General features: G+C 50.4%; 7 protein-coding genes across 7 annotated transcripts; 4 read left to right on the forward strand and 3 right to left on the reverse strand.

Moving 5' to 3' along the window:
* Positions 1-1,578: 1,578 nt before the first annotated feature.
* N7446_010956 (60S ribosomal protein uL24) lies at positions 1,579-2,188 on the reverse strand (the record flags this gene model as incomplete). Its single annotated transcript, XM_058519699.1, has 3 exons — positions 1,579-1,851; positions 1,988-2,100; positions 2,170-2,188. The coding sequence occupies 3 exons, from the start codon at positions 2,186-2,188 to the stop codon at positions 1,579-1,581; spliced, it is 405 nt and encodes a 134-aa protein (XP_058367223.1).
* Positions 2,189-2,508: 320 nt separating this feature from the next.
* Positions 2,509-5,455, forward strand: N7446_010957 (putative C2H2 finger domain protein; the record flags this gene model as incomplete). The annotated part of the gene is made up of 2 exons (XM_058519700.1): positions 2,509-2,586; positions 2,660-5,455. 2 exons carry the CDS (start codon positions 2,509-2,511, stop codon positions 5,453-5,455), a joined length of 2,874 nt encoding a protein of 957 aa, XP_058367224.1.
* A 300-nt stretch (positions 5,456-5,755) lies between these two features.
* On the reverse strand, positions 5,756-5,947 carry N7446_010958 (dolichyl-diphosphooligosaccharide--protein glycosyltransferase subunit 4; the record flags this gene model as incomplete). Its single annotated transcript, XM_058519701.1, has 1 exon — positions 5,756-5,947. One exon carries the CDS (start codon positions 5,945-5,947, stop codon positions 5,756-5,758), a length of 192 nt encoding a protein of 63 aa, XP_058367225.1.
* A 555-nt stretch (positions 5,948-6,502) lies between these two features.
* Positions 6,503-8,200, forward strand: N7446_010959 (Zn(II)2Cys6 transcription factor; the record flags this gene model as incomplete). Its single annotated transcript, XM_058519702.1, has 1 exon — positions 6,503-8,200. The coding sequence occupies one exon, from the start codon at positions 6,503-6,505 to the stop codon at positions 8,198-8,200; it is 1,698 nt and encodes a 565-aa protein (XP_058367226.1).
* Positions 8,201-8,809: 609 nt separating this feature from the next.
* Positions 8,810-9,313, reverse strand: N7446_010960 (uncharacterized protein; the record flags this gene model as incomplete). The annotated part of the gene is made up of 3 exons (XM_058519703.1): positions 8,810-9,006; positions 9,077-9,199; positions 9,250-9,313. The coding sequence occupies 3 exons, from the start codon at positions 9,311-9,313 to the stop codon at positions 8,810-8,812; spliced, it is 384 nt and encodes a 127-aa protein (XP_058367227.1).
* Positions 9,314-10,184: 871 nt separating this feature from the next.
* N7446_010961 (uncharacterized protein) lies at positions 10,185-10,484 on the forward strand (the record flags this gene model as incomplete). Its single annotated transcript, XM_058519704.1, has 1 exon — positions 10,185-10,484. One exon carries the CDS (start codon positions 10,185-10,187, stop codon positions 10,482-10,484), a length of 300 nt encoding a protein of 99 aa, XP_058367228.1.
* A 639-nt stretch (positions 10,485-11,123) lies between these two features.
* On the forward strand, positions 11,124-12,653 carry N7446_010962 (uncharacterized protein; the record flags this gene model as incomplete). Its single annotated transcript, XM_058519705.1, has 1 exon — positions 11,124-12,653. The coding sequence occupies one exon, from the start codon at positions 11,124-11,126 to the stop codon at positions 12,651-12,653; it is 1,530 nt and encodes a 509-aa protein (XP_058367229.1).
* Positions 12,654-12,910: the final 257 nt, after the last annotated feature.

Here is a 12,910-nt window from a genome sequence, read left to right on the forward strand (position 1 = left end):
AAGTGCATTCTTCTTGGTCCTCGATTTTCGATTCACCGGGCTTACTTCGGTTGCCTAGGTTTCTCATGAGATACGATACGGTGTTTTTCTACTTTTTGGCATATTTGCTTTGTCTGGTATCTTTGATATGTATATTAAAGCCATTTACTTATACTGTGTTGTGATCGCGACGTGTTTGATTGCAGTTTGTTTGGTCGCTGGCTGGTTGAGACGATATGAAGTGTATTTTTGGCTTTGCTGGAAGAGTAGGTACTAACTTATCTATCTAGTCGAATTTATTCTTAGACTCAGTCAACAGAGGGCGTAAACAATAGCAAGGGAAAGAGTAATGGATATTAACTAGTGAGCCTTGGAATATCTGCCCAAGGCTGCCAATATACAGTCATATAAGGGATGTATCTCCTAATTCTTAAATGCTCGGTCCTGGATCACACAAACCCAAAATACCTGCGGGCGAATGACAATTAGTGATAAATAAACTCTTGTGTAGGAGTTGGACTCAGTTGGTCGTCCTGTCAAGCTCGATATATAATCTGGCATCAAATAGATATATTCACGCCATTTTCAAGTCACACCAGACGTAAAAGATATTTCAATTACAAACTGGCCTTGAATTGTTTAATGAGCTCTATAAACTCGAAACCGTGGCAGAATATTATTATTCTTCCACTGGTCCTAGGTTTCAACATGCAGAAATCAGTTATACTGGCAACCGGGGAGCTCCCTTGGTTGAGGATTGTTTCCCCCATGTTTGCCACTCAAATTGACTTAGCCTTTAGCCTTTTGGAGCCTCTTGGCTAGTCCAATATGTTATTCCTACGGAGTCATGATCCATACGTTAAGTCAGAGGCATAGAAAGCGGACTGCTCATAGCAAGAACAACGAAGAGATACGAAACCTGAAAAGCATCGGCAGAAAGAATATAAGTCGATTGATATGATGTCTCTATAAACCCCATACACCCCAGGCAACGAACAAGTCTACAGCCTACAATCTAGACTCCATCCGGGATTGAAGAATATACCTCACTTTCAAACCCACTGCGTCCTTGCCATAAGGCTCGGAGTGAGTCTGCAAGCGAGACAGAACGATCCAGCTTCCCAGAAAGTCCTGCAATTCTCTCTACGCCGTTCGTTTACCTCGCCAACCATAGAGTCCGTCCGAAAGGAGCGGGATTGATGAGGAGATAATCTGGCGGTACTTGCAGTCCAAGTAAAAGATTGGAAACGGAAGCAAAGAAAAGTGTCGCTACGAAATCGAACCGCAGAAATCACCGAACGAACCGATTGAACACGAAACGAAAGGGTCGTTGAGATTGCACTGTAGCATTCGACGGAAGATCCTATATGCACAGGGAATGTGAGGAAGAACGCCAGCCTCGCAGAAAACTGCGAGTACCAACTCCGGATGGAAGAAAAAGGAAATTTTTCATTTTTCATTCATCGCAATGCACCTGGTTTCAGAAAAAGGTATATCCTGATGATTGCAGGTTGGACCTCCTTTTTTCGGAGTCCTTTAATGCACCCGCGCCGTCAAACCGCCATTGCAACATGAACCTAAACCCCACACATAAATCCCTTAAGCCGACTTGCTCTTGACAGCCTCACGACCCTTGGCGGAGCGAGCGAGGATCTCCTCACGGTCCTTGTCGAGGTGGAGCTTGGTGATGACAACGTTGGAGGCGGCGATACCGAGGGGAACGCTCTGGCCGTTGCTCTTGTCGCGGACAACGCGCTCAACGTGGATAACCCACTTGAGACGGTAGACGGAGGTGATCTTGCCCTCACGGCCCTTGTTGGAGCCACGGACGATGGTGACCTCGTCGTCCTTGCGGATGGGGATGGAGCGGACCTATCGCAGGATACTAGTTAGAATCGTCCCTGATCATGCGGGTGTCCCATATCTGTTTCCACTCTTGAAAACCCTGACTGGCCAGACCCGGATATGGAATATGGAAATATGGAAAAGGTGTTTGGTGTGTACGTACTCCGTACTTCTCGCGGAGCTCCTTGGACAGACTGGCGCTCATAATGCGGCGGCGCTCGCTGGAGGGGGCCTGGAAGTGCGCCTTGCGGGACTTGCTCCGCGAAGAGGCGAGGGCTGCAAAAAACCGTCAGTATGAGATTGGCGAAATTCGAGTTGGCGAAAGAAAGGCGAAACGGTACGCACCTTGGTTGCGAACAGTCATCTTGACGGAGCCTCCTTAAGGTGTCGTGTATGGGCTCAAGTGCACGGGTTGTCGTTGGTCGGGGAGAAGTGAATCTTTTGTGGTGGCCGAATATTGGATGTGGGTTGTGCGTCACATGATGTGCCGCTTAGGCTAGGGCTGGAAGTTGAACTGTGATTGGTGGGGGATATGGGCCCACTTTAACGCGCTTTTGCGACGGTCTTGGCTTGCCGCGGTGTGTTTGGGATTGCAGACGACAGCAGACTTCGGCTTGAATTGGCTGCTGGTCTGGCATGAGCGGGAGTTCTTACTCATACGTTTGCTCCTCCCATTGCCACCACATGCGATCCAGCCCTTCCGATGCGCGTCGAATCCGGATCAATCCTCTCTCGAACCTCGGCGATGTGATACTAGTGCTTGTACAGACTTGGACATGTCTACCGAAGACGTGGACGTAGTAGACTGGCCGCAGAACTTTTTTCGAGCGACAAGCTCCATGCCGACCAGATCAACCAAAACCAAGCTGCCTACCAGAACCAAGATGCCTCCGACCGAGGCGATTCTCATGGATATCAACATCCGGTCTTCCATCCGGCCTTCGACGATGCGGCTGCGCAAGCTGCGCAAGCTGCGCTTACGTACCGCCAATCGCAACTGCAGAAACCTGTTTCCTACATAAGGTCTTCAAACCCTGCAGCTGTATCGAGGCCAAGCGCGCAACCTCCAGTCGCCTCACAGCCTATCAACTCGAGCAACATCAACTGGCGTCACTACCAACATATGGGTCAACTGCAAAACCCGTGGACACTAACTCCACAGATCTCAGGCCCCGAGAGTCGCCAGCCGATTCCAAATAATCAGATTCGCGTTGCTCATATCCAACAACCGAGTCAGCAGCAATACTGGCCGGCAGCCACACTACAGAGCTCACGCTACGAGAGTCGTCAGTCGATCCTGATTAACCAGAATCGACCTAACCATTATCAACAGCAGAGTCAGCAGCAATATCAGCCGTTAATAACGCAACAGAGCTCAGGCCAGAATGCGGAGCACCAACCGACACCAAATAATCAGAACCGACCTGTCTATATCCAGAACAGTTCTCATGTCCAACCGCAGCCCCTGGACAACCACAATCGACCTCCTAATAATCAAAACAGGCCTCAGCCACGGTCGGCCATGTCAGAATTTTCCCCTTTACACCAAGCAACGGACTCTAATCACTTAATAAGTTCTTCAACCTCCGGGAATGCTCCAGGCCCAGTTGCTCGGTCGGCTCCAATGGTGTCACAACCAAGCACGGACAGCAACAAACGGACTTTTTATGCTTTGCCTGCTCCGCAGTATCATCAGCAGACTCAAAGTCCTCAGACTTCAGGCCAGAACGATACGGAGGTCCAGCCGCCTGCAAAGGTACGCCGTTTAGATAATGGGTCTGGCAATGTTGCGTCTCAGCAACCGGCACCAGTCAAGTCTTCGTCAAACCAGCATCTGTCAAAGGCGCCTATTGCACATAAACCTAGCCGCAAGGCAACCAAGTACCGTGAAGATCTAGTGAAGCCAATTCGCTTGTGTGATGCACTGGCTAAAGAATCATATAATCCCGCTACAATTGCGCGGGATATTCTTATCGCTTCGGGAAGACATCCTACAATGAAGGGATTGAATCATCACCTACGCGCATTGAAGGCCAATATTAGCCAAGTGGATTCCAATTCAGATCTTGCAACCTTTCGCTGGGACCTGGTGGACGTTGAACAGGATCCTAGCACTGTTCCTCCTGCAAGAACTGCCTCAGCAGGTTCTATTCCTCAACAGCAGCATATTCCTCCACCAGGGCCTATTTTTGCACCGAGACCGGTTTCTCGACCAAGCCCTGTTCCCCCACAGAATTCTGTTCCTCCATCGGGCTCTGTTCCTACGAGCAAATTTTCCCCAGCAGAGTTCATTTCCCAGAGATCTGTTCCTCCAGCGATTTCCGCTCCTCCACCTGGTGCTGTTCCTCCTGTGAGGGCCCCTTATCTGCTAGAGCCTACACAGAGATCTGTTTCCAACAGTTCTACCCCTACGCAGAGGCCTCTTCCAGGGCCAGGTGCTCCACGTGATTCCAATCCATCTCCACGTGATCACGATAATTCACCACACGTGCCTGCGATATCCGTACCACGTGACACACCGTCAACGCGTTCTGCCAGAATTGACGCGCGCACCCCTCCCGGCGGGTTAAGCTCTTGGGGAGCTTTACCCTTCCAACCCCCCACCTACCATTCTCCTAAACGTGCGACGGACCCCTCAGAGTTCCCCTCTGGTCTCCCTAGACTCGACCCTGTTCCCGCACCCCCTTCTTTCTCCGACCGAACAGCTCCTGTCTCACAATCGCCGCTGCCAACACAAACAACCAAGCCAGTGCAGCCTCCACCTACGCCCGCTGAACAGACCCCTAAGGTGACGCCCAGTTCAGGCAAAGGTCCGCGTGCCAACAAGCAGACTAAGGCGAAGTCCACCAACCCAGTCGCATCTAATCAACCAGCCCCCGTGGAGGTGGCTATTCAGGTGACACCCAAGGCCAAGTCTACGACTACGTTCCAGACTTCATCGAAGGCTACACCAAATTCGGTGACCACTTCAAGCCAGAATAACAATCCAAAACTTCCGCGCCCACAGGTTGTGATTCCGCCCTCGCCAGGTAAAATGCAACAAAAGAGAAAGCCCGGTCGACCTCCCAAGGCCAAGAGTGGATCGGCGATGATTGAGGTTGCGATTCCCCGCACACAACCCGTCAATTACCTAGTCTTCCACTGCCGGTGGAAGGACTGTGCCGCCGAACTTCACAACATGGACGCATTGCGATCCCACGTGTCCAAGGTGCATATCCCACACGACCTCCGTTGTCAGTGGAAAGACTGTGAGGATCAGGAACTACGACCTGCCCAGCGTCTATTTCAACACATGGCAGACACTCATTTTGCCAAAATGGCCTGGGAACTTGGAGACGGGCCAACAGTGCCGAAAACTGGTGATTCTGCAGAGGCTAGCATTAATGTAGCAGATCCGAGTGCGCGCAAAGGAACCATGGCGTTGCCAGTTGATGAGCACCAAGTAAAGGCTTTCAGCAACGCCCATGGAACTTCCACCGAGCGATTGAAGGCTCGTGATTTGTTTCGAGCGGGTCAACAGTGGAAACAGAGAACTGGACCGGCACTAGGACCGAGTGATAGCCCTTCCTCAACACCGGAACGGCAAGCCAACCTTGACTGTGATGAGGTATGCTACATCAGCATCGATTGACTCCCAAACTGAGATACCCTTGATTTTCATTTTCATTTTCGGGTGGGCATAGCATGGAGAGAAGCGTTGATTGAATCTGCATTGTAATGGCGTCTGATGATTTGCATGTTATCCTCCATGTTTGGTTACATGATTCCCAAATTTACTGAAGAAGCATTGAAGCCATGACATTGGCAATTGCCATTTGCTGGATAAATTGTAGTTGTAGTGTACAATTGGCTTGTGTCTGACTCGCTGGTAATGTAAAACAAATGTAGGCAATGCTATCTTGATTCCCCGTCTTCTCTTCAGAACAGCTATTCAATTTCTCCCTGACGCGGCTGCGGTGTCTGTGGACGCGAGTGGCGCAGAGTCCTCAGCCTTCTGGCTTACTGTGTCGGCGGTCTCCTCCTCGATGGCATTGACGTCGAGGAAGTGGTATAAAACGATCATCATCATGGCGCAGGAGCCAAGGAAGATGGCGAGGCGGTAGAGGTCGTCGTCGGAGATCATTGTGAAAGGAGGATTCGCAGTGGGGGCGAATGACAGGTCAAAAAGTAACGTTGATTGCGAGACCAATTGACAGTGGTCGAGAGACGAAGGATTGAGATGTAGTCGGAGAAGACACGTCGGCCAATAGTTCGGGTGACGCTACACAGTGATGCGGGTTCGGGGTTCAGGTCCCAGAGGCAAGCTTGCTCCCTTTTTTTGGTTGTCAATAAACCAATAGAGAGGGAATTTGGATTTAGAAGTGAGAAGAAGAGACAGGCAAAGAGAGAGGGAGAGACAGAAGAGAGGAAGGGAAGTTGATAAGATGGGGGAGACTGTATTGGTATGGTAAAGTACAAACATTAGAGAGTGTAATGTAATTATGTCTCGTAACAGCCGACTGGGGATCCCTGCCAAGTCATGACAAAGATCCCCGCTGCGTTTGATCTCAACGGTCTCTTAATCTCTCTCTCTTGTCTTACTCTCCCTCTCTTTCATCCTCTTCCTCTCTACCTCTTCCTCTCTGCCTCTCTTCCCTTTTCCCTCCTTTTCTCTTTCTCTCCATTCCATGCTCCCACCATGACTGAACAGAATTCTGGGAAACCAAATGGTCCCTCACCGTTGGCGTGTTTACCGTGCCGCCACAAACATCTCAAGTGCGATGGCAAAGTCCCCACTTGCGGCCGTTGCGAAGTCAATGGACAGCCTTACCAGTGCGAGTACACCAAATCTCGAAGAGGTTACAAGGGCCCATCCAAAAAGCGGCGCGCCAATCCAGAATCCCCCGAGCAGTTACCGATGGATCCCGGCATGATCAATGCCGCGGATTGGAGGAACATGCAGGCCGGCTATGGCTATGCGCCAGCCGTTCCGTTCCTCTCGTCGGGATCAAACAGTCCCGGGTTTCAGGATCTCTCGATGTCAATGCCTCAACCTGCTCGCCCAGTTAGCGGACCGTTAACTCCGGATTCCTCCTCATCCGTTGCTAGTAGCGATGCCTACTTGATCGATATATATTATAATTATTTCCACGCCGCGCATCCAATCCTGCCACCCCATCGGTATCTTAATCGCATCTACCTCCCCGTATATCTGGAACAGGTGATGAAATTCGTGGGCTCCCACTTCACCTCGGCGGCCTCCAGCGAGACATACCGCCAAACAGTGGTTGCAGTGGTGCGAGAGCAGGACCCCTCTGTGGAAAAGGTCCAAGCACTGCTCCTGCTGGCAATTGTACTGCACTCGCGCAACGAGCGTTCTGAGGCTGGCGAGTGTCTATCCGCCGCAGTGGACCTGGCATTCGAACTTGGCATGCACCAGCAAACTTTCGCAGTAATTGCCAGCAACGGGGACCCAATTCGGGCCGAGTCTCTGCGACGTACCTGGTGGGACCTGTTTGTCATCGAAGGTCTCCTGACTGCCCTTGGCGTGCAAAGTGAGTTCCGGACCAATGCAGTTCCGCTCGAAGTACCACTTCCCTGCGAGGAGCGCATCTACCAAGATTGTCTCTTTCCTCCGCCGTCACCTACCATTGAGCAATTCGATCAGCGTGTATTTGCAGATGAGGAGCTACATTTCTCCTCATACTGCTACCGAATTGAAGCCATACGGATTCTTGGTCGCGTGGTGGCGATGCAGAGCATGACCGAGGGTCAACAGGATCATGTAGAAGCCATTGATGCGCGTATTGGTAGCTGGGGTCACCACTTGCCAGAGTCCAAGGAAGAGCTCTTGCGCCCGGACGGCACGGTGGACGAGATCATGTTCCAGGCGACCATGATCTTAAACGGCGCATCCATCTACCTGAACTTCCCCCGATCTGACCTTCTCTCATCGCCCGCCGTTGCCGCAGCGGTCATCTGTGGTAGTTCTGGACCCATCAGTGTACCCGCATTCTCCCACAACGAGCATGCCATGAAGGCAGCCAAGGCAGCTCGAGAGTTATCTCGGCTTGCCTCATTCCGTCTACCGGTCATCAAGCACACCCCGTTCTTCATCTGTGCCCTCACGCTCAGTTCCATCGTTCAGTTGGCCGCTTGCTCCGTCAAGGCTGGCCAGATGCCCGACCCCAGCCGCGACCGTCTCACGTTGACAATCGGCGTGTTCAAATCGCTGGCTCGCACTTGGGCCATCTCGCAGTCGATCATGCGGCAGATCAAAGCCGTTTCGCGGGATGTCATGGAGATGGGTCTCCGTCCGACGATGGCGATGGACTCGCTTTATCTGACCACGATGCTGGATAATAGTCAATTTTGGGTTGATCAGGGCCCGAGCTGAGGAAGTGAAGATAGTCACCCATCTTGATCTTCTGGTCCACGTTTCGCTGTCCCAGACCTCCAGTTCCACAGCCTGGTGTAGAATTGGCACCCACCGAGATCATCGGTGCTTACTGGGCCTTGTGGCATTTGATATGCTCTCAGGCTGCGGCTGGAGTGTTTCCCCCACTGACCCCTCCCTGCGGGCCCTGGTCCCCACAAGATGGGGCCCAATTGGTATAGATCTGACTCCGGCGCTGACCGGGATGTTGCTGGCAAAGCGCATGCATAGTCTGGGCATGCAGTGCCGCTCACATCTACTGGATCACACGGCATCGGTCTCCTGGGAGCTTTCATTGGATGATCCGACAGATATGGCGAATATAATACTAATCATGAAACTAATCATGAACCTACTCATTGAATACCTCGTACTGCAGCTCGGCTTAATTTTCTAACCTACATATTGGCTTGGCAGTCTAGACTTAGGGCTATAGACATGTCCACATGCAATGTAGATACAGTTGCCTGTCTATACCTCTGGCTTACTGGCTTTAGGGCGATAGAGAGTAACAAGTCAATATAGGATTATACAGACTTCGAAACATTTCACAATTGGGATGCATCAATCCTATTTCTGCTGATTGAAATGACGAAGAAACTTCAACCGCCCAATAGCATGTATAAGATCATCATCGGTATTGATCGCCTTATTCTCCGGTCCACCAGGCATAAGAGCCATCAACTCCTTTGCCTCTCTCAACTCCGAGTCTAGTATCTCCTTAATCTTGTATTCCGCATGTGGAATCTCATGGGAAGTGAGGGTTTCTAGATCAAAGAACAATGGTTAATTCACATTGATTCCGTAGTGAACACTGCGGGCGTGGTATGGTCTTACGATCTAGTTTGGTGAGGTGCTCGTTGGCGTCCACGATTGCAGCCCATAAAGCGCAAACTTCAGCCATGTTTCCGAATGTCTCGTTGCGGACCCAGCCTAGGAAGCTATTGAGAATGTTTGATCCTGGGTGCTATTAGCCTTTATTGTGAGCTGAATGCCGGAAGAACCTATACCTCTTTCGCCTGACGAGACTTGGAATACAGCGGGGATTTCATTTATAGCGCGTTGGTAGTTCATTTTGTTGGTTAGGAAAGGCAGAAATGCTATAAAGAAGAAGAAGAAGAAGAAGATAAGCCTGCTAAATGGCCGAGAATGTCAATGTCTATAAGCCTTTGGCTTCTTAAGAAAAAAGAAGTCAGGAGATATCAAGCACGTACGGTAATTTTAGAGAAACTAACGTTACTGGAGCGAACAAAGCGCCAGGGAGTCTATACAAAGTCTATTCCAGGAACAAAGAACTCGTGTCCGAACAGGTTAGATAACCAACCCAATAGTCAAAGTGCTGTTAAGTTTGAAGAGCCCTGGTAATCCAACACGAGAACAAAGAAATCACACCAATGTGGTTGGTTGGATCGGGGAACAAAGAGACAGAACCGAGCCCCGTCTCGAATCAAGTCAGGCTAGACCGCGAAGAAGGAAAAAAGAAAAGGAAACTTGTAATATCAAGGCTAATTCATTATATGACCCTTGTCTACACTTTGTTCATCCGGTCTTTCTTCCACGATCGGCCTACGATCACACTAGATAACTGCGTCTTCCCCGAGATTAGAGATCTTTTGCAATGTCTCTACTCAGCGAGAAGTCTCCAAAGTTCGTGGACTACATGGAGAATGTCCCAGCGCCATATCATCATGCACAGATGGCATATAGCAGAGATGGTAGGCACAGAGCCCCGATCACCACCTCACACCTCATATTAACAAGCCGCAGGTCTATCCTGTGCAATGATAGCCTGGATACTAGACATCGACACGCGAGCAACAACAAAGAAGCGCGAATTCCAACGCACCTTTCAAAAACTTTGCCTATATATCAAACACCTGGAGGGTGAGACTATCATCTATCCAACCACATCTTACAAAGAAGAACCTAACACTAGTTAGGAATCATGAAAGCCAACAAGATCAGATACACCCCATATATCGCCGACGAAGCCGTCCGAAACATCAACCGTGCCAGACAAAACTTCGGATCTCTGGTCAAGGCCAAATTTATGGATAATGCGCCGTTCCCTATCACCGCGCCTATTGATAACGAGACCGAGCTGAACAATACCGTTCCCGATGCGCAGACGTTCGAACATAGACTTCATCAATTGGAGTTGTTGCGGTATATGGAGAGGTTTGACTCGGAGGCTTTGAAGGAAGTTGAGCGGACGAAGAAGGGGAGTAAATCTCGAACTAGGTAGGGGATTGGTTTCGAGTGTGTTAGCAGTTGTGATATTATCGAGCTTTTATTTTGCCATGGTTCCTATTTTTGTGTTTCTGTGATGTTTTCATGCTTCTATATGAACAATCGCTCGTCGGAGCAAATTGGGTGGAACAATTCAATCTGATTTGGAGTTTGTGATATGAGAAATAACTTACAGATTTATAATTCTATCGAAAATTCACTGACATTCCAAATGTACAACACATGCAGACATGCAGATATGCAGCTAAAAGTTGGTGGTTCGTGTCGAGGTCAGTTCGCAAGTCTATCCCCGGAAGGGAAATCTGCTCGGCCATCTCTCCGAGCACTTCGGCTTCCATGCGCCAATTGTTAATTCGCATATGGTAATTGAGTTGGAAATTTCACACACAAACCATGAACTGCTCCATATTCTGATTTCAATCGCATATCTCGCGTACCTCGCTGATAGCCGACTATACCATCGGAGACACTCCGTATAGATCGGTGGAGGACAGCCAACTAAACAAGGCAGATCCTGTACTGATTGCCGATCCAACTGTCGCCCTGTCAGGCTGCTGTCAGATTAAAACTTCTCACCATCGCACATATCTGTGCCTTATATTTCGCATCCCATGTCCACGATATCAATATCATCATGGAGCCAGCGACGGAAGTCAGCATAGCTGAAAAGTCAGCAGCTGGCTTAGCTGTCAACCTTATCTCCATCCCAGACGGCATCTCCACTGGAACAAGCCATCCATCCAACCTGGTAACCTGGGATGATCCCAATGACACCGAGAACCCGCAGAACTGGTCGCGGTCGACAAAGCTCCTCAGGTCCGCAGCACCCCTAGCCGTGATCTTCTCAATAGCCTTCGCATCCAGCATCTTCGGCTCCTCATCAAGCATAACAGCCAAAGAATACGGCGTATCGGAAGAAGTAATGAGCCTCGGCGTAGCCCTCTTCGTCGCAGGCTTCGCCGTCGGCCCACTCATCTTCGCGCCCATGGCAGAAGTAGTAGGCAACGCACCTCCAATGGCCATCGCCCTAGCCGGCTGCGCCATCTTCCAAATCCCACTCGCCCTAGCTCAAGGCGTTGCCACAATCCTCGTCAGCCGCTTCCTAGCAGGAACGTTCGGCGCCGGCGGGCTAGCAGTGGGATCAGGCATCCTGGCCGATATCTACGGCCCGATCACACGAGGCGTGGCAGTCGGCATGTCGGCTACCATCATGAACCTGGGCAGCATCATCGGCCCAATCGTAGGCGCATACATAGTCGAGCGATATGGCTGGCGCTGGACAGCATGGACAACACTCATCCTCTGCAGCGCAGTCGGCATATTGTGCCTAATCCTGCTACGCGAATCATCCCATAACCGCATCCTGATGCGACGCGCCGCCCGTCTTCGCCACGAAACAGGCAATGAAAAGCTGCGAGCGCAAGCCGAGATGGCATCTCTAGACCCGAAAGTCCTGCTGCGGAAGTACTGCACGAAACCAGTGCGGATGTTCATCCAGGAACCAATCCTGATCGTCATGACCACCTACTTGACACTGGTATATGGATCGCTATACCTATCCTACCAGCTATTCCCACGGCAATTCCAAGGCCGAGGCTGGAGCAAGCCCGCCGCCACGCTGCCATTTATAGCCGTTGGTCTAGGCGTACTTACGGCGCTGGGACTTTTCTCGACGTTCACGATGACATGGTATAAACGGCGGTGGATGGCTGCGCAGAAAGGCTCAGGTGAATCTGAATCTCTCACGCCTGCTCGTGTTGCTCCGGAGGGTAGACTGCCGCCTATGGTGTTTGGGGCTGTTTTGCTGCCACCGGCTTTGTTGTGGTTTGGGTGGACGGAGGACACACATTGGATTGCACAGGTGATTGCGTGCTATGCGATTGGGTTGGCGCTGCAGATTATCTTTATTAGTGGTATTGTGTATATCGTTGACGTGTACCCGCTCAACACTGTGTCTGCTATTAGCATTCATGTTATGGTGCGGAGTCTGGTGTCGGCTACGTTTCCACTGTTCGAGGGGCCGATGTATGAGACGCTGCATATAAACTGGTCCGCGACATTGTTGGCTGGATTGTCGGCTATCATCATGGTGTCTCCGACCTTGTTGATCATTTTTGGGTCTCGCATTCGAAGTTGGAGTCGGTTTTCTGTCGGGGATATATAGAACATAGACAATAATGCATAGAACTTGGAAAACGGGGAAAGAATTGCAAAGTTTCATTCAAAGAAGTCTAATGTGCTGCCTCCCAAGTGTAAAATCCAGGGGGTATCTTGAATGCGGGTGTGATGTATGAGATGGGCAAAGGGGGATATCGCAGGCTATGTCAACATGTGTTAAAAAGAGAAAATGAGCGCCAACAATGAAACAGAAAGCCAAAACTCCTTGCCTTATGCTCAAGTCGTATCGGCATTGCGTCAATC

This window comes from Penicillium canescens (assembly GCF_028828765.1).
Source record: "Penicillium canescens strain IBT 15451 chromosome Unknown utg000008l_segment0_segment0, whole genome shotgun sequence".
In the NCBI taxonomy this organism is placed as follows: domain Eukaryota; kingdom Fungi; phylum Ascomycota; class Eurotiomycetes; order Eurotiales; family Aspergillaceae; genus Penicillium; species Penicillium canescens.